The following is an 18,960-nucleotide window of genomic DNA, read 5'->3' on the forward strand; positions in this document are numbered from 1 at the left end:
CTCAGTTCCTACTTGTTTTAATTATATTTATATGTAGAACTACTCTCTTGTGTGATGTGAGGGCATGTGATTCGTAAAGGAGAGGTAAGTCTTGACTCTTGTATAAAGTAGTTTGAGTAAGTGCGGATGTGCATGGTACAAAAGATTTGACTCTTGGAGCAAAGGTTGTTCACTACTAGGTGCAAATGTTTATAAAATGTTCATGGTGTTAGTTGTTAAAGGAGAAGCTTAGGGAAGAAATCTTGATGGAGTGTGGTGGATTGCTCCAGGACTAGCAATTATTTAAGTGTGGGGTGTTGATAGTAGGCTATATAGTTGATATTTACACCTTAATATGACCATACTTTGTTGTTATTTTATAGATATACTGCCAACAAAATGCTCTAAATAGTGTTCTTTTGTTTAGCAGGGAATATTATATGAGAGGAAGCAACATGGAGTATTTTGGGGGCGATAATGTGAAGAAAAACGCCCACTCGAGAAGTGCCCGAACATCAAGAAGCATAAATGGTCCGGGCAAGAAGGCCACCGCGACCGCGGTGAATCGCCGTAGATTAATTCAAGGAGGTAGAAAGCTCAGCATTCACCACGGTCGACCGCAGTTGGCCGCGACCGCGGTGAGCTGTTCAATCGCTGGAAGTTGTGGACCAAAATGTCATTTCGGGGAAACTTTTGTAAAACCCTTATAAGCTTTAGACATTCGCCCAACTGAAAAAAGAGGCAAATTTTAGACGTCTTTTGGAGGAAGAACAAGTGTGAGAAGATCAACCAAACATTAGATTTCTTCTATCTCTTTTTGATTCTTGCAATTTTACAATTATGAACAATTTAGTAGTTCTTCCTTATTTTGTTATGAGTAGCTAAACAATTATCTAGGGTTGATGGAGCCAATTGTTGGTTGAAGTTTTGACTCAAGTTGTTATAATCGAGTTGGATTTATGATATGATTGTTCAACTATGTTTTGTATGGTGATTAATTGAATGGGCCCTTGATTAATCGTGTCGAATCACCTTATATTGCTTGAGAAAGAATATTGGGTTAGATAGCTGTTGAACAACACCACTTTTGGGTAATTGAAGAGATTCATTACTTGATTTTAAAAGTGGGTTTAGAGATAACAAAACTTTGGTGGGATAATCTAGAGTTGTATACCTATAGTCAGCTAGAGTAGTTCGAGAGAATGCTCTAGTAAATTATCGTAGTTGATCGAGAGATAATTACGATAGCCCATAACTCTTAATCCTCATAGAGTATTACGGCGAGATTATAGCGGAAGAGTCAAGACCTAAACTAGCAATTGGGGAAATCACTGCCCTAGACCTATTTACCATTGAATTATCCTTGTTTTAGCTTATTGTTGTTTTTTTATAAGTAGTTGAAGTCGTTGAACAAAAGCCCAATCTTTATTGATCAAAAATCTTGCATCTAGAGATTGATTGAATTGATAATAACATTGCTGAAAAGTGTAATAGATAGGTTAGTTCCCTGAGGATTCGATTCCGGACTTAAAACCGGATTATATTTGTAGCGACCGCTTTGTCTTTTAAAAGGCATAGTTGGGCTTTATCAATCTTCAAGATTAATCCTTGTTAATATAAGTGTTTAGGAGTAGAAATCGACTCAAAATACTCCAAAAGCATTACCTTGGTTCATGGGAGGGAAGTATGGAATGGATTCCCCTTGATGGAGCAAGCCCTAGCTCAAAACAATGACTTAGAGACTCTCCATACCCGGTCTTGGAGGTATTTATAGGGCTGCTAGGTGCGCGGCCGCGCTCGGGTCACTAACACAAGGCAGAAACTTTCAAATATGTGCGGCCGCGCACCAGCCGCGCATTTGGCCGCGCATATGATATAGGTCCAGTAAAATGGTCATAACTTTCTGTATAGATATCCAAATGAGGAACGGTTTGATGAGTTGGAAAATAGACTCAAATAGCTTTAATTTTATAGGTTGTGCATCATATAAATCTTTATATATATGTATATATGCTCGTCCAAAATTTGGTCTTGTGCGCACTCATTTGGAATTTTAGTTTATCATGTAATTTTCCAACTTGGCTTAGATTTAGGCCTCTCCTTAGACCCCAAATCACTTATAATATGACTTATACACTTATGACCCTATTCAATTGATATCCATCATATTAATAATCTTCGTTTGCATACAAAATAAAATAATTAGCCTACCTTGGCACCACGAAATCTTAAATTATTTAGCGAAATTTTTCGGAGCCTTACATTACTGCTCCAATCCTCGCTTATTATCCTTGTTTTCAAAATTACTTAATTCTGAGTTTTCTATTACTGATCTTGGTGATCTTCATTTTTTTGGTTATTCATGTCACTCGGTTGGTAATTGGTTTGTATCCCCCTCGGAGTAAGTATTCTAGAGATATTCTTGATCGTGTTGGTTTGTTACAGCCTAAGCCTGTCTCCATTCCATCTTCTTCTGATATGGCACTATTGAGGGCTCTACTGTTGTTGATTGTACTTTATACTGTAGTCTAGTGAGTGCTTTACAGTATTTAACTCTGACTCGGCCTGATATTGTTTTTGTAGTAAACACAGCTAGTCAACACTTACATAATCCTACTTCTACTCACTTTGTTGCTTTTAAATACATTTTGTATTATATTGCTGGTACTCTTAATTTTGGATTTTTGTTGACACCAATTACTACTTGTTCTCTTACTACATATTCTAATTCTGATTGGGCTGGTTATTCTGATACTCATCAGTCTAGCACTGGATCCCTGCTTTTCTTGGGTCCAAATCTTATATCTTGATCTTCTAAGAAACAACACATTGTCTCTCGCTCTAGTACCGAGACTGAGTATCGTGCCATGGCTCATACTGTAGCTGAGGTATTAGGGTTCCAACAGTTGCTACGAGATTTGCATACTTATCTCTGTCACGACCCCAGTTCGCCCTCTATGAACTGTCGTGACGGCACCTAGTCTCTACGACTAGGTAAGCCTAACAAATGCGGAACATAAATGAAACTTGCGGAAGAAATAATCAATAGCCAAAATAACTAAATGGAAAAATAATTAGAATATTGCTCGACATATACAACACAACGTTCTCAAAACTAGTACACTATCCCAAAACCCGAAAACTCACAGAAACACAAGCCTTTGCAATATCTAACAGTCTAACCCCAGAATATTTAACAAGAAAAAAAATACAGAAGGGCAATGTTTAACAACTAGAATAGAAAGGGACTTCTCGGTCTACGGACGCGACAGATGTACGTCGAAGTCTCTAGAGCAGTCGCCTCCCTCAAGGATGGTAGGCCAGAGTAGCGGTACCTGGATCTGCACATGAAAAACATGCGAAGAAAGGGCTTGAGTACACCACACGGTACGCAGTAAGTGCCAAGCCTAACCTCGGTCGGGTAGTGACGAGGAATGTCAGGGCCCTACTGAGATTAAACAAAAATATAAAGTTCGACAGTATAGAATAGAACAGTATAATGAAATACGGCAATGAAAGTAACATATGATATACATGACAACAACAACTATACAAAAGCGAGGTAAACACGGAAAGAAAGTACAGCTTAGCACCAATAATACCGATCGGGGATCTCCCAGGATACCGTCCTGTAGTCCCAAATACACATATCCGATAAGTCTCCCGGGATACCGTCCCGTAGTCCAACTCATAGTGAGCGGGAATCTACCAGAATCCCGTTTAGTAGTCCCAAATGTTAATACCTAGTACTGGGGGAATCTACCAGGTACATTTCCGTAGTTCCATATAACTATGCAGGGGGATCAACTTGAATCCCACATCCGTAGTCCCAAAATAAACAGACAAAGGGAGCTACCAAAATCCCACATCCGTAGTCCCAAAATAAATACACAACAACAGCAAGAAAATATTCAGAAATGGAAATTTCATATTAAGGCAACAATTAATTCTAGCCTAGCATGCTGCATAGAGTTCAGGTAAACAGGTTGGACAATTAAAGCAAATAAATCACTTAGACATGCTTTCCTAGCTAACAACGGGCTTTATAGTACAAGTAATGAAAGCTGGAAAAGAAACATACTAATCAATACTTAAAGAAAATCGGATTTCCAACAATTTGCACAAGTACGCACTCGTCACCTCACGTACAAGGCATTTTAATTACCAAATATATAAATCCTAAGGGGAAGGTCCCCCACACAAGGTTAGACAAGCCACTTACCTCGAACCGGCTCAAAAATCAACCCGAGACCACGTTCTTGCCATGAGTACTCGACTCCAAATCCCCAATCTATTAAATTCAATTGCATAATGTAAATAGCACTTCAAGTAACTGATTCTAAAATTAAAGTCTAAGCTAATACGTGAAATTATGTAAAATGACCAAAATACCCCTCGGGCTCACGTCTCGGAATTAGATGAAATTTATATTTTCAGAAACCTCATACTCTCACGAATCTATACATAACAAGAACACTGAAATCGGAGTCCGAATAGCCCCTCAAATCCTTATTTAAAGGTCTCCTAAACTCAATCCCAAATTACCCTTTTTCCCCAAAAATTTTCACCACTAATTAGGCTTTTAATCACATAAAAATGAGTTATGAAGTCAAGGATGTTACCTCCAAGTGATTCCCCTTTGTTTTCCTCAAAAATCTCTCTCAAAAGCTTCAAACCCGGATGAAAATAGTGAAAGAATTTCTCAAATTCGCAATGGCAACTATTTATATGTTCTGGCCCAGGCATTTTCGCATCTGCGGCCTAATTTCCACTTCTGCTGTACAACATTTGCGGTCTTTGAACTGCATCTGCAGTTTATCACTTAAGTCCCAATTTTCGCTTCTGCGATCCCTTTTTCACATTTGCGATCCCTTTTTTCGCATCTGCGGCATCGTAGATGCGGCCCCTAAGCCTCTTCTACGGTTCCAGCCTTCCCAGGCTCTTTCCGCTTCTGCGCTCCTTTTCCCTACATCTGCGGCATCGCACCTGAGGTCCCCAATCTGCAGGTGCGGATAAAACAGAAGCAGAAAATCTCAAGCTTTCTCAAAAATTCCAAACTCTCTATTAACTATCCAAAATCACACCGAGACCCCCGGGACCTCAACCAAAAGCCCAAACATCACCTAATACCTTATTCAAACTTGTACCAATCTTCAAAACACTTCAAACAATATCAAATCAACCAAAACACATCGGATTCAAGCCTAAGTTTCTAAAATCTTCCGAATTCCGCTTTTGATAAAAAACCCAACCAACCCATGTCTGAATGACCTGAAATTTTGCACACACATCCCAAATGACACAACGGAACTACTACAACTCTCAAAATTCCATTCTGACCCTCGTATCAACATCTCGCAATTGAACCGGAAACTTCAAAAATTCAACCTTCGGCATTTCAAGCCTAAATTAGCTACGGACCTCCAAAACACAATCCGAATATGCTCCTAACCCCGAAATCATTAAATGGAGCTAAGGGAACCATCAGATTTCCATTTCGAGGCCGTCTTCACACTATTCGGACTACAGCCAACCTTCCAACACTTAAGATCTCATTTAGGGACTAAGTGTCCCAAAACTCTCCGAAACTTAAAACCGAACATCCCGGCAAATCAAAATAGCATAAATAAACTCAGGGAAAGTAGTTAATAAGGGATCGGGGCATTAATTTATAAGACGACCGGCCGGGTTGTCACATCCTCCTACACTTAAACATTCGTTCATCCTCGAACGAGCATATAGACATACCTAAATTAGTGAAAAGTTGAGGGTAACGGCTGCGCATATCCTGCTCGGTCTCCTATGTTGCCTCCTCGACCAGCTGACCCCGCCACTGAACCTTCACTGATGCAATGTTCTTTGATCTCAACTTTCTGACATGCCTGTCCAATATTGCCACTGGCTCCTCAACATAAGATAGATCCTTGTCGAACTCGACTGAACTGAAATCCAACATGTGTGACGGGTTACCATGATACCCCCGGAGTATCGAAACATAAAATACTGGATGAACCCCTGCCAAGCTGGGAGGTAAGGTAAGCTCATAAGCAACCCCCCCAATACGCCTCAATATCTCAAAAGGGCCAATAAACCTTGGGCGCAACTTCCCTTTCTTCCCAAACCTCATAACGCCCTTCATAGGCGAAACCCAAAGCAGAACCCGCTCTCCAACCATATAGGAAATATCGCGAACCTTCTAGTACGCGTAACTCTTCTGTCTGGACTGGGTTGTACGGAGTCTATCCTAAATCACCTTAACCTTCTCCAAAGCATCCTGAACCAAGCCTATGCCCAATAGTCTAGCCTCACCTGGCTCAAACCACCCCACCGGAGATCTACACCGCCTACCATATAAAGCCTTATACGGTGTATATGAATGCTGGATTGATAGCTGTTGTTGTAAGCAAACTCCGCCAATGGCAAGAACTGATCCCAAGACCCTCCAAACTCAATCACACACGCACGGAGCATATCCTCAAGAATCTAAATAGTGCACTCGGACTGTCCGTCCATCTGAGGGTGAAATGTTGTACTCAACTCCACCCGAATAACCAACTCATGCTGTCTGGCCCTCCAGAATCGTGATGTGAACTGAGTACGTCTATCTAAAATGATGGACACTGGAATACCATGTAGGAGAATAATCTCTCGGATATAAATCTCCGCCAACTGCTCTGAAGAATAAGTAGTACACACAGGAATGAAATGAGCGGACTTGGTCAGCCGATCCACAATCGCCCAAATAGCATCAAACTTCCTCAAAGTCCGTGGGAGTCCAACTATAAAGTCCATGGTGATCTGCTCCCACTTCTACTCCAGAATCTCTATCTGCTGAAGCAACCCACCTGGTCTTTGGTGCTTATACTTCACCTACTGACAGTTGAGACATCGAGTTACGAATCCAACTATATCTTTATTCATCCGCCTCCACTAATAGTGTTGCCTCAAATCCTGATACATCTTTGCGGCACCCGGATGGATGGAATACCGCGAACTATGGGCCTCCTCTAGAACCAACTCTCGCAGCCCATCAACATTGGGTACACAAATCCGACCCTGCATCCCCAATACCCCATCATCACCAATAGTCACATCTTTGGCATCACCGTGTTGAACTTTGTCCTTGAGGATAAGCAAATTAGGGTCATCATATTGCCGCTCCCTGATACGATCAAATAAGAAAGACTGAGAAACCACGTAAGCTAAAACCCGACTGGGCTCTAAAAGATCCAATGTCATAAACTGGTTGGCTAAGGCCTAAACATCCATTGTCGTAGGCCTCTCCGATGCTGGGAAATATGCCAAACTCCCCAAACTCTCTGCCCGGCGACTCAAGGCATCAGCCACTACATTGGCCTTGCCCGGGTGATACAAAAAAGTGATATCATAGTCCTTCAGCAACTCTAACCATCTCCTCTGGCACAAATTTAGATCCTTTTACTTGAACAGGTGATGCAAGCTCTGATGGTCAGTATAAATCGCATAAGGAACCCCATATAAATAATGGCGCTAAATCTTCAGGGCATGAACAATGGAAGCTAACTTAAGGTCGTGAATAGGGTAGTTTTTCTCATGTATCTTCAATTGTCTGGACGCGTAGGTAATCACCCTACCATCCTGCATCAACACCGCTCCGAGGCCAACCCTCGAGGCATCACAATAGACCGTATAAGACCTCGAACTTATGGGCAACATCAAAAGTGGGGTTGCGGTCAAAGCCGTCTTGAGCTTCTAAATGCTCGCCTCACACTCCTCTGTCTACTGGAATGAGCACCCTTCTAGGTCAGCCTGGTCATAGGGGTTGTAATCGATGAAAATCCCTCAAAAAGACGACGGTAGTAACCCGCCAAGCCAAGGAAACTGCGGATCTCTGTAGCTGAGGATGGTCTGGGCCAACTCTGCACGGTCTCTATCTTCTTCGGATCCACCTGAATACCCTCACTTGATACCACGTGGCCTAGACATGCCACTGAATCCAACCAAAACTCACATTTCGAGAACTTAGCATATAACTTTCTCGAACCTACAATATCACCGTTATGAGCGGTACGTTTCAACCAATTAAATTATAAGCCCATACGGATCTCTACACGCAATTCGCTCACTTTGGGAAGAGCGGACGGAAAGAGAAGGCCTTTGTCCTATCTGCTTCTTCCTCTTCCCAGGAATGAAGAGTTTTATAAAAAAATGATTTTCTTTATTTTTGTTTTTTATTTTTGTTTATAGATAGATATGTAATATAATATTATCAATCTATTATTATTATATATCTAATAATATTAAGCAAGTGGCCCTTTCGCGACTCAAACAGCCGGTACGCTTTCCGGCTCAAAGGGGCGGGGGCTTTATATTTGCTTGCAATGCCGGTTGTTTCTCTCTCAAAGTCTGAAGCACAGTCCTTAGGTGCTACTCATGATCTTCCCGACTCCGGGAATACATCAGAATGTCATCAATAAAGACAATGACGAATGAGTCAAGATATGGTCGGAACACACTGTGCATCAAATGCATAAAGGCTGATGGGGCATTGGTCCGCCCAAATGACATGACAAGGAACTCTTAATGACTATACTGAGTCCTGAAAGCAGTCTTCGGGATATCTGGCTCCCGAATCTTCAACTGATGGTAACCTAAGCGCAAATCAATCTTAGAAAACAACTGTGCGCCCTAAAGCTGGTCAAATAGATCATCAATACGAGGCAAAGGATAGCGGTTCTTCATTGTAACCTTGTTCAACTGGCGATAATCGATACACATACGCATAGAACCATCCTTCTTCTTCACAAACAAGACAGAAGCACCCCAAGGTGATACACTGGGCCGGATAAAACCCTTATCAAGCAATTCCTGTAATTGATCCTTCACATCCTTCAACTCAGGAGGAGCCATACGATATGTAGGGATAGAAATGGGATGAGTGCCCGGCAATAGATCAATGCCAAAATCAATATCTCTATCAGATGGCATGCCCGGAATGTCAGCTCGAAACACATCCGAAAATCCCGTACTACTGGGACTGAATCAACTGAAGGGGTATCAATACTGACATCTCTTACAGAAGCTAAATACGCGTCACATCCCTTCTCAACCATACGCTGAGCTTTAAGAAAAGAAATAACTCTACTGGGAGTGTGATCTAAAGCACCCCTCCACTCAAACACGGTATACCTGGCATAGCCATCGTCACGGTTTTGGCGTGACAATCAAGAATAGCATAATGGGGCGACAACCAGTCTGTGCCCAAGATAATATCAAATCAACCATGCTGAGTAACAATAAATCGGTTGTGGTCTCAAAACCACTAAGAGCAACCAAACACAACCTATAAACGTGGTCCACAACAAGAGAATCTCCCACCGGGGTTGAAACATAAATAGGGGAACTCAAAAAATCCCGAGGTACACCCAGATGCGGAGCAAAATAAGAAGACGCATAAGAGTAAGTGGATCCTAGATCGAATAGAACTGTTGCATCTCTGTGACAAACCAGTATAATACCTGTGATGACAGAATCGGAGGCAACAACCTCGGTACGGGCAGGAAGGGCATAGTATATGGCTTGGCCTCCCCCTCTAGGGCGACCTCTACCTCCCTGACCTCCACCTCTAGCTGGCTGAGTAGGTGGGGTAGCAACTGGAGTCGTAACCATAGCCTGAGAACTCTGCGGGGCACGTTGTGGCTGAGAAGTCTGTGGAGGTGCACCCCTCCCATGTCTGGGGAAATCCGTCACCATATGGCGTATGTCACCACAGTCAAAACAAGCTCTGGGAGGACGTGATGGCTGTGACTGGCTAGAGCGGGGTCTGCTGGACTGACCTCGGAAAGCACCCCGCACAGGAGGCACGCTAGAAACCGGAGGTGCATAATAAAGCTCCTAAGGCCTAGGAGGAGATGGAGCACTACTGGCTACTGGAAGAGCTGAATGAACAGGGCGACTCATATAACCCCTACCATGATGTCCTGCAGCTGAGGCACGGGCACCAGAGAAGTGGCCCGACTCTCGAGACCTCTTGGCCTTCCTGTCCTCTCTATCCCTAGCATGCATACCCTCAATCCTCCTAGCAATGCTCACCACCTGCTGATAAGAAATATCCATCTCCAACTCACGAGCCATGCTAGATCTGATGCTGGGAATAAGGCCCTCAATAAACCGGTGAACCCTCTCGCGGACAGTAGAAACCCAGGCTGGGACATGTCTAGCCAAGCTAGTGTAACAGATAGCATACTCTAAGATAGTCATAGTACCCGGGCGCAAATGCTCAAACTCTGCGCGCCATGCGTCCCTGAGTCTCTGAGGAACATACTCTCTCAGGAACAAATCTGAAAACTGAGCCCAAGTCAGTAAAGCAGCCTCATCTGGACTATCTAACTCATAGGTGCGCCACCACTCGTAGGCGGCCCCTCGAAGCTAGAAAGTAGTGAAGGAAACCCCACTCTATCCATATATACCAATGGTACGGAGAATGCGGTAACACTCATCTAGAAATCCCAAAGAATCATCTGATGCTAGACCATTAAATACAGGAAGCTTGTACTTCTTGAACCTCTCAAGCCTCAGCTACTCATCCTCGAAAGTCGTTGCCCTGTCCTCGGGCTGAACCGGCACTGCAGGCGGCACAGGAATAATCTCAGGGACTTGCTCAACATGAATTCGCTGCTCAGGAGTACGGGCGGCGGGACTCTATGCTCCTCCCCCAGTCTAGGATATGGCTGCAGCAATGAGGAGTAACCCTGCCTGAGCCAAGGTGATGTACATGCTCATGAACTGCGCCAAAGTCTCCTGAAGAGCTGGAGTAGTAGTAGTAGCAGTAGGCATGTCAGGTGCCTGGACTTCAGCTGGAACTGCTGGTGGTACATTGGCGGTAGCTCGCGTAGGGGCTCTGGCTGCACCATATGCGCGTCCTCGGCCTCTACCCAGGCCCTGGCCTCTAATGGCTGCAGTAGGGGGCACGGGTGCCTGATCATCTCGAGTAGCACGTGTCCTCCCCATCTGTGAGAGAATAGAAGACAGAAGTTTAGAATTGTGATGTCAAAATATCGCTCGACAAGGCAATCAAATGAAGTGGAAATTTTCCTAACAGTTGCATAGCCTCTCGTAGATAAGTACAGACGTTTCTGTACCGATCAACGAGACTCTAATAAACCGGTTTGTGATCTATGACTCCTATGAACCTGAAGCTCTGATACCAACATGTCACGACCCCCGTTCACCCTCCGTGAACTGCCGTGACGGCACCTAGTCTCTACGACTAGGTAAGCCTAACAAATGCGGAACATAAACGAAACTTGCGGAAGAAATAATCAAAAGCCACAATAACTGAATGGAAAAATAGTTAGAATGTCGCTCGGTATATATAACACAACATTCTCAAAAGCAGTACACTATCCCAAAACCCGGAAACTCACAGAAACACAAGCCTTTGGAATATCTAGCAGTCTAACTCCAAAATATCTAACAAGAAAGAAAAATACATAAGGGCAATGTTTAACAGCTAGAATAGAAAGGGACTTCTCGGTCTGTGGACACGGCAGATGTACCTCGAAGTCTCTAGAGCAGTTTCCTCCCTGAACTATGGTAGGCTTGAGTAGCGGTACCTGGATCTGCACATGAAAAACATGCGCAGAAAGGGCATAAGTACACCACAGCGGTACTCAGTAAGTGTCAAGCCTAACCTTGGTCGAGTAGTGACAAGGAAGGTCAGAGCCCTATAGAGATTAAACAAAAACATAAAGTTCGACAGTATAGAATAGAACAGTATAATGAAATACGGCAGTGAAAGTAACATGATATACAGGATAGCAACAACTATATAGAAGCGAGGTAAACACAGAAAGAAAGTACAGCTCAGCACCAATAATATCGATCCGGGATCTCCCAGGATATCGTCATGTAGCCCCAAATACACATATCCATTAAGTCTTCCGGGATACCGTCCCATAGTCCAACTCATAGTGCGCGGGGATGTACCGAAATCTCGTTCCGTAGTCCCAAATGAAAATACCCTGTACTGGGGGAATCTATCGGGTGCATTACTGTAGTTCCATATAACTATGCAGGGGGATCTACCGGAATCCCACATCCGTAGTCCCAAAATAAATACACAACAGCAACAAGAAAATTTTCAGAAATGGAAATTTCATATTAAGGAAACAATTAATTCTAGCCTAGCATGCTGCACAGAGTTCTGGTAAACATGTTGGACAATTAAAGCAAATAAATCACTTAAACATGCTTTCCTAAGCTAACAACAGGCTTAATAGTACAAGTAATGAAAGTCGGAAAAGAAACATAATAATCAATACTTAAAGAAAACCGGATTTCCAACAATTTGCACAAGTACGCACTCGTCACCTCACGTACAAGGCATTTTAATTACCAAATATATAAATCCAAAGGGGAAGGTCCCCCACACAAGGTTAGACAAGCCACTTACCTCGAACCGGCTCAAAAATCAACCCGAGACCACGTTCTTGCCACGAGTACTAGACTCCAAATGGCCAATCTATTCAATTCAATTGCATAATATAAATAACACTTCAAGTAACTGATTCTAAAATTAAAGTCTAAGCTAATACGTGAAATTATGTAAAATGACCAAAACACCCCTCGGGCTCGCGTCTCGAAATCAGATGAAATTTACATTTTCAGAATTCTCAAACTCTCACGAAACTTTACATAACAAGAACACTGAAATCGTAGTCTAAATGGCCCCTTAAATCCTCATTTAAAGGTCTCTTAAACACAAGCCCTAATTACCCTTTTTCCCAAAAAATTTCGCCACTAATTAGACCTTTAATCACATAAAAACGAGTTATGAAGTCAAGGATGTTACCTCCAAGTGATTCCCCTTTGTTTTCCTCAAAAATCTCTCTCTAAAGCTTCAAACCCGGATGAAAATGGTGAAAGAATTGCTCAAATTCGCGAAGGCAACTATTTATATGTTCTGGCCTAGGCATTTTCGCATCTGCGGCCCAATTTCCACTTCTACGGTACCGCAATTACGGTCCTTGAACTGCATCTGTGGTTTTTCACTTAAGTCCCAATTTTCGCTTCTGCGTTCCCTTTTTCGCATCTGCGGCATCGCAGATGCAGCCCCTAAGCCGCTTCTGCGGTTCCAGCCTTCCCAGGCTCTTTCCGCTTCTGCGCTCCTTTTCCCCGCATCCGCGACATCGCAGCTACGGTCCCCAATCCGCAGGTGCGGAAAAAACAGCAGCAGAAAATCTGAAGCTTTCTCAAAAATTCCAAACTCTCTGTTAACTATCCGAAATCACCCCGAGACCCCCGGGACCTCAACCAAAAGTACAACATCACCTAATACCTTATTCAAACTTGTACCAATCTTCAAAACACTTCAAACAACATCAAATCAACCAAAACACATCGGATTCAAGTCTAAGTTTCTAAAACCTTCCGAATTCCGCTTTTGATCAAAAACATAACCAACCCACGTCCGAATGACCTAAAATTTTGCACACACATCCCAAATGACACAACGGAACTACTGCAACTTTAGGAATTCCATTTCGACCCTCAGATCAAAATCTCGCTATCGAACCAGAAACTTCAAAAATTCAACTTTCGGCATTTCAAGCCTAAATTAGCTACGAACCTCCAAAACACAATACGAACACGCTCCTAACCCCGAAATAACCCAACGGAGCTAACGAAACCATCAGACTTCCATTCCGAGGCCGTCTTCACATTGTTCCGACTACGGCCAACCTTTCAACACTTAAGCTCTCATTTAGGGACTAAGTGTCCCAAAACTCTCCGAAACTCAAAACCGAACATCCCGGCAAATTAAAATAGCAGAAATAAACTCGGGAAAAATAGTTAATAGGGGATCGGGGCATTAATTCTTAAGACGACTGGCCGGGTCGTCACAATCTCTTTGATGCGCCCACTCATCTAATTTTGTGATAGTGTAAGTGCCTATATCTTACGATGAATCCTATATAGCAATCTCGTACAAAGCATCGTGTAGTTGATTATCACTTTATACAAGAATGTGTAGCCTCTAGATCTATTCTTGTTCATTATCTACCAACGGAGCGCCAACTAGCTTACATTCTTATGAAGGGCCTCTCCTATCATCGATTTAAGACTCTCCGAGACAATCTTGGTATGTCCTCATACTCGATTGAGGGGGCGTGTTGATATACATATATATTTTACCATATTTGCCTATGAATTGTTATATGTTACCCTTCTAAATAAGGGTATTCTTGCATTTTATAATTATGTACTGATTTATAAATACAATGACATCCCCAAACATTATTATGGGGCATTATTATATGGTAGTGGAGTGGCTTCATATCCATTTATAAACGGAAATTTGGAAAAAAAATTAAAATTCAAATATGCTTGCTTGGATGGTTCAAACCACCTAAGCATTGTGACATGATCCTAATTTCGGTAGTAAAATTAAGTTCGTCACTCTTTCTCATATACATTATGAGAAGAGATTACGATAGCAAGCCCCAGAGATCTTTCTTTGGTTTCTTTTATGAACTCCACTGTTCGTCCATGAATTATATGAGCTTTCCATTATAAAGATATGAATATGAGCTTTCCATTATAAAGATATGAACTTTTGTATCCTACTTTGCAAATCATATTTCCCTTAGGTATATAGATATTCAACTCGGTTTATGCATGTCCTTTAACATAAGACCAGTTTATTCGGAGAGAGGGTGTGTATCTTGTGTGTGTAAATTATAATGTATGTGAGTTGGACATCGAAGGAACGCTGAAATCCAAGAACTGAGTTTTACAACCTATATACATACAAAGGCAAAACATGTTGTAGATCTCTTCCTCTTTATGCAAATGCTAGATTGAAATCGATCTCTATCTACTTGGAGTGGGCAATAAATGAAAAATCCAAAATTGTTTTTCCTATTTCAAGAAGTTAATCAAGTGGATAGTTCTGGTGATCACAAGCTATTTGAGAATCCATCTATATTGAGGGAAAAAAATAAAATGATAAAAGTAATTATAAAATAGCTCTTTATTAAAATAGCTTTTTATTAATGACCAACAATGTAAAAATCTCTAAGATATAACAGCAGCAGTAACAATAAGAATAGTCACGCATATGAGTTGGTTTAAACCCAACATTAAATTAAACATTACTCTTGTCCCTTTCTTCATTTGTCTGTCTAATAAAGAATGATGTATTTTTATGTTTGAAATATAATTTAACTTTAAACTTTCCGTCATATCATTAATAATATGATTTATAGTTACATAATATTTGTGGCTTATTTTAAATCATAAATTTCAATAATTGTTCATTCTTTCTTAAATTATGTGTCTAATCAAATTACATCACGTTAAATGAGACGGGGGGGGGGGAGTATTAATTTTATGCATTTCATCAAGTTTACATTTCCCTTATGGATCAAAGAATGATATGACTCGGTCTGGTCAAATTTCAAACATTACTTTTAATTTTATAAACAATACTTATCTATTTACAATTAACAGAAAGCAAGAAATTTAGAGCATTAAAAATGTATTATTAAAAAGCTCATTTCCCAAAAAAGGTCATTATATTTGGTAAGTAATATATATAACAAGCTATATATTTTGCATAGAGGGATTACACATTACTGCTTAATACTAGTCAGTATAATAAATTTAAGCATCCAGAACTAGGAAACTACTGGTTTGACTTGTCTATTAAGAAAGTACATTTAATATTATAAGGGATTTAATTAATATTATAAGGGATTTAATTAATATTATAACTGAGCTTCTATTACTGGTTAAGATATCCCCAATGTGTATTTTTAACTTGCTTATTGTAAAAGAATTAAAGAAGAAGAAATTACCATTAACAATGAGAGCTTCAAACATATTAGAGTGTGATTGTGATTGGATCGTCTATCTATTGTTTAATATCTTATTTATTTATGTAATTTTTATTGTCAATTTGATTTAGCCGATAAATAACCGGTCGATATCTGCTTGATTATCGCTAATCCGATACCAATCCGCCTAATATCTTATTGGGTAGCTAGCGGATTAGTACATTTACAAACCGGTAACCGATAAGCCGAACCGTTAAACATAAATATCTACCCAATCCGCCCGATAAAAAACCCTAGTTTAAACATCAAAAAAGTAATTTTTCTTTTTGTTTTTCAGGCATGTAGAATTAGGAAATTACTGGTTTGTCTAGTCTATTAAGAAGATAGATTTAATTATTAAGGGATAAAACACTCCTTACCCAGAAACAAGATAGTCCATATTTTTAGAAGAAAACTTCATAATTCTTACCTTGACAATTAACTGGTCGAAAAATATTCGAGATCTTATCTATCTTTTCATTGCTTCTTGAACTTGAGGTGGCGTGATAGTGAAAACAGCAACAGCATGGCTTTGTCTCTCAATATTTTCTGCCCATCCTGAACATATCAATTTACAAAATATTAGGATAACACTCATTTTTGGTTACGTTTACGCTAATATTTTAATTTTTCCCTGTTACTATAATTGTGAATATGAGAAAATTACCAAGACTAGGGTCAAATCCTTGACGATGAAGCTCACGATACTCTTGACACAATGCACAATAACAGCAAAGTGTATGAGTAATGCAATCAAGAACGCCGTTCCCTTCCAACTTGAACTTTTTTCTCAATTTAACCCTGTTGTAAAATGTGTAAAGGGGTGCAGCCAAACAACAACATAGCAACAAGTTTACTATCACTCCTTCCATGCATGCTGTCCCAAAAAGGAAAAAAAAATTAGAGAATAAACATAAACGAAAACAAATTTTCAAAAGCTCGACAAATATATCATAGGATTAATTGTTTGTCTTACACGTTCGTCCTTCACTGACAATTTCTGTAACATGCCCGGATGTTATACATGGACAAAAACATGTTGTAAGACCTATACACAAAGGAAAAATATCATTAGGCATATTCATAAAATTATAAGAAAATGATTTATACATCAAGAAGAAAAACAATAATTATGCTTCAATTTATAAAATTATAGGAAACTAAGCCTATCTAAGCTTGCTTATATTGTCGATTCCAACACCGGATAAACAAAGAAGGTTACAATAGGTTGGCCGTACACATAAAATTGGTCAATTTATAATGAATCCCGACCAGAATACAGAACGCAAAATGATGTATGAAGGAAAAAACAACGGCGGGACATACAATTTTTGGGGTCTCTACAACATGCAAAAATGTTGGTTGACCAAGTTGTCTCTTGCATTGGTTTGGTTATTCCAATAGGGGCTCTTTGGACATATACATTAGACCCAGAAGATCCATATGGTGGAGGAAGTTGTTGTGTTGGGGGCATACCATACCCATAAGGTAATAAATGAGGGTAAAAATATGGTTGAGAAGATTTTTCTAATGATTTAGAAGCGAATTGGTCATACCCATTCGAGTTTATATGGGGATACATTGTTAATTATTAGCAGAAACAGAGATCAGGACAAAACAGACATGGAAGAGAGGGATAGCAAGAAGAAAAAAGGAAGGAGGAGGGGAGAGAAGTAAGGGCTTTAGTTCTTGATTTTTGATCGAGGGAGTTGAATTATTTTTCCCCAAGAATTTGTTTAAAAAATTTTCTTGGTAGCTAGGCAGGTCCACATTGGCTCCTAATTTTTTACCAAAAGAAAAAATGGCTAAATTGATTACACTTTTAGGAGTGGAAGACTAATGGATGGTTATTAAGTATGCAGATTCTTGGAGTTTTGTGACCCGCGCACTTGTCATTTGCTTATTTGATTTATCTTTTAACTCAAGGAGTGTATAAATTCAGTAAGGACAATAAAGGATTAAATCATTAAATGTTGTGAAAATACGCCTCTTAAGAATCGTTTCAGAATTTTAAAATGCTACAATTCCCCCCCCCCCCCTCCCCCCTCCCTCCCAAATGAAAATCTTTTAGAGTATGTTTGAAAAGCCACATTGAAATTGGATTTGGATGTAATCACGCAGTTTGGTATGTTTGTATGGCCGATTAATTACTTGGTCAGCATGAAATTAGGTGTAATTATGTAACCACACAAACGATCGTTTTGTGTATTTGAACCCTGTTTCCCTATTTGATGTTTGTTGTATGCTTGCTTGTTTGTTTTGTGACTTGCGGGGATGGTTCGTTTGGTTTCGGAAAGGTTTTGGAATGAATTGGAACACTTAGTTCCTTGGTTGGAAGATTAAGTTATAAGAGTTACCAATGTTTGACCTTTTGGGTAAACAACCTCGGATCACTATTTTGATGGTTCCAATTGGTTCGTATGGTAATTTTGGACTTGGGCGTATATCCATAATTGAATTTGAAGGTTCCTATGAAATTTTAACATTTTTTGGCCGAAAGTTGGAAATTTGGAGGTTTGGAGAGTTCACAAGTTTGATTGGGGTTGACTTTGATGATATCAGATTTGGATTTTAATTTCGGAAGATGGAATCGGTTCGCATTTTCATTTGGGACTTGTGTGCGTTTGGACACAATCCAGATTGGTTAGGCTTGAATCAGACGTTTGATTCAAAGTTTGGAAGTTAGTGAACTTAAGAGAATCTTAACATGTGATTTGGTCGTCGATTATTAGGTTTGATGTTAGTTGTGGTATTTTGAGTACTGGGACAAGTTGGGCTAAGGTATTGGAATTGGTTGGTATGATTGAATGGGTCCCGAAGGGCTCGGGTATATTTTGGATAGGTTTTGGATCATTTTGATGTTTCTAGGCAGGTCTGGTGCTGGTGCATCTGCAAAGTGTGGTACACAGATGCTATGTCGCACCTGCGAGTAAGAAGTCTGCACCTGCGATGGAAGGTCTGGGACTAAAAGTCTGGAGTTGCGCAAGGGAGGTTGCTCCTGCAGAGGGCGTGGTTTGGTTGCAATTGTGGAGCTGCAGATGCACGAGCTGCGTGGGCAGGTGCAGAAGGTCGGCATTTTAAGTGAAGCTCGCAGAAGCGAGACTTGGGCCGCAGGTTCGACTTC

General features: G+C 40.7%; 1 protein-coding gene across 10 annotated transcripts; it reads right to left on the reverse strand.

Annotated features, from left to right (window-relative positions):
* Nucleotides 1–3,059: 3,059 nt before the first annotated feature.
* On the reverse strand, nt 3,060–17,598 carry LOC104233679 (protein PLANT CADMIUM RESISTANCE 7-like). 10 transcript variants are annotated; one of them, XR_011404364.1, is made up of 9 exons: nt 17,163–17,598; nt 16,813–16,884; nt 16,504–16,713; nt 16,267–16,394; nt 12,413–12,481; nt 11,517–11,579; nt 9,477–10,968; nt 4,202–4,270; nt 3,060–3,320 (listed from the first exon to the last, which is right to left on the reverse strand). XR_011404364.1 is itself a non-coding variant. In XM_070165234.1 (5 exons), the coding sequence occupies exons 1-4, from the start codon at nt 17,416–17,418 to the stop codon at nt 16,306–16,308; spliced, it is 627 nt and encodes a 208-aa protein (XP_070021335.1). In that variant the 5' UTR covers nt 17,419–17,598; the 3' UTR covers nt 3,060–3,320; nt 16,267–16,305. The 10 variants fall into 10 exon arrangements, 2 of the variants coding, with proteins under 2 accessions (XP_070021335.1, XP_009785412.1); XR_011404363.1 differs by lacking the exon at nt 12,413–12,481; XR_011404366.1 differs by lacking the exon at nt 9,477–10,968.
* Between the last annotated feature and the right edge of the window lie 1,362 nt (nt 17,599–18,960).

Source organism: Nicotiana sylvestris, chromosome 12 (assembly GCF_000393655.2).
Source record: "Nicotiana sylvestris chromosome 12, ASM39365v2, whole genome shotgun sequence".
NCBI lineage: Eukaryota > Viridiplantae > Streptophyta > Magnoliopsida > Solanales > Solanaceae > Nicotiana > Nicotiana sylvestris.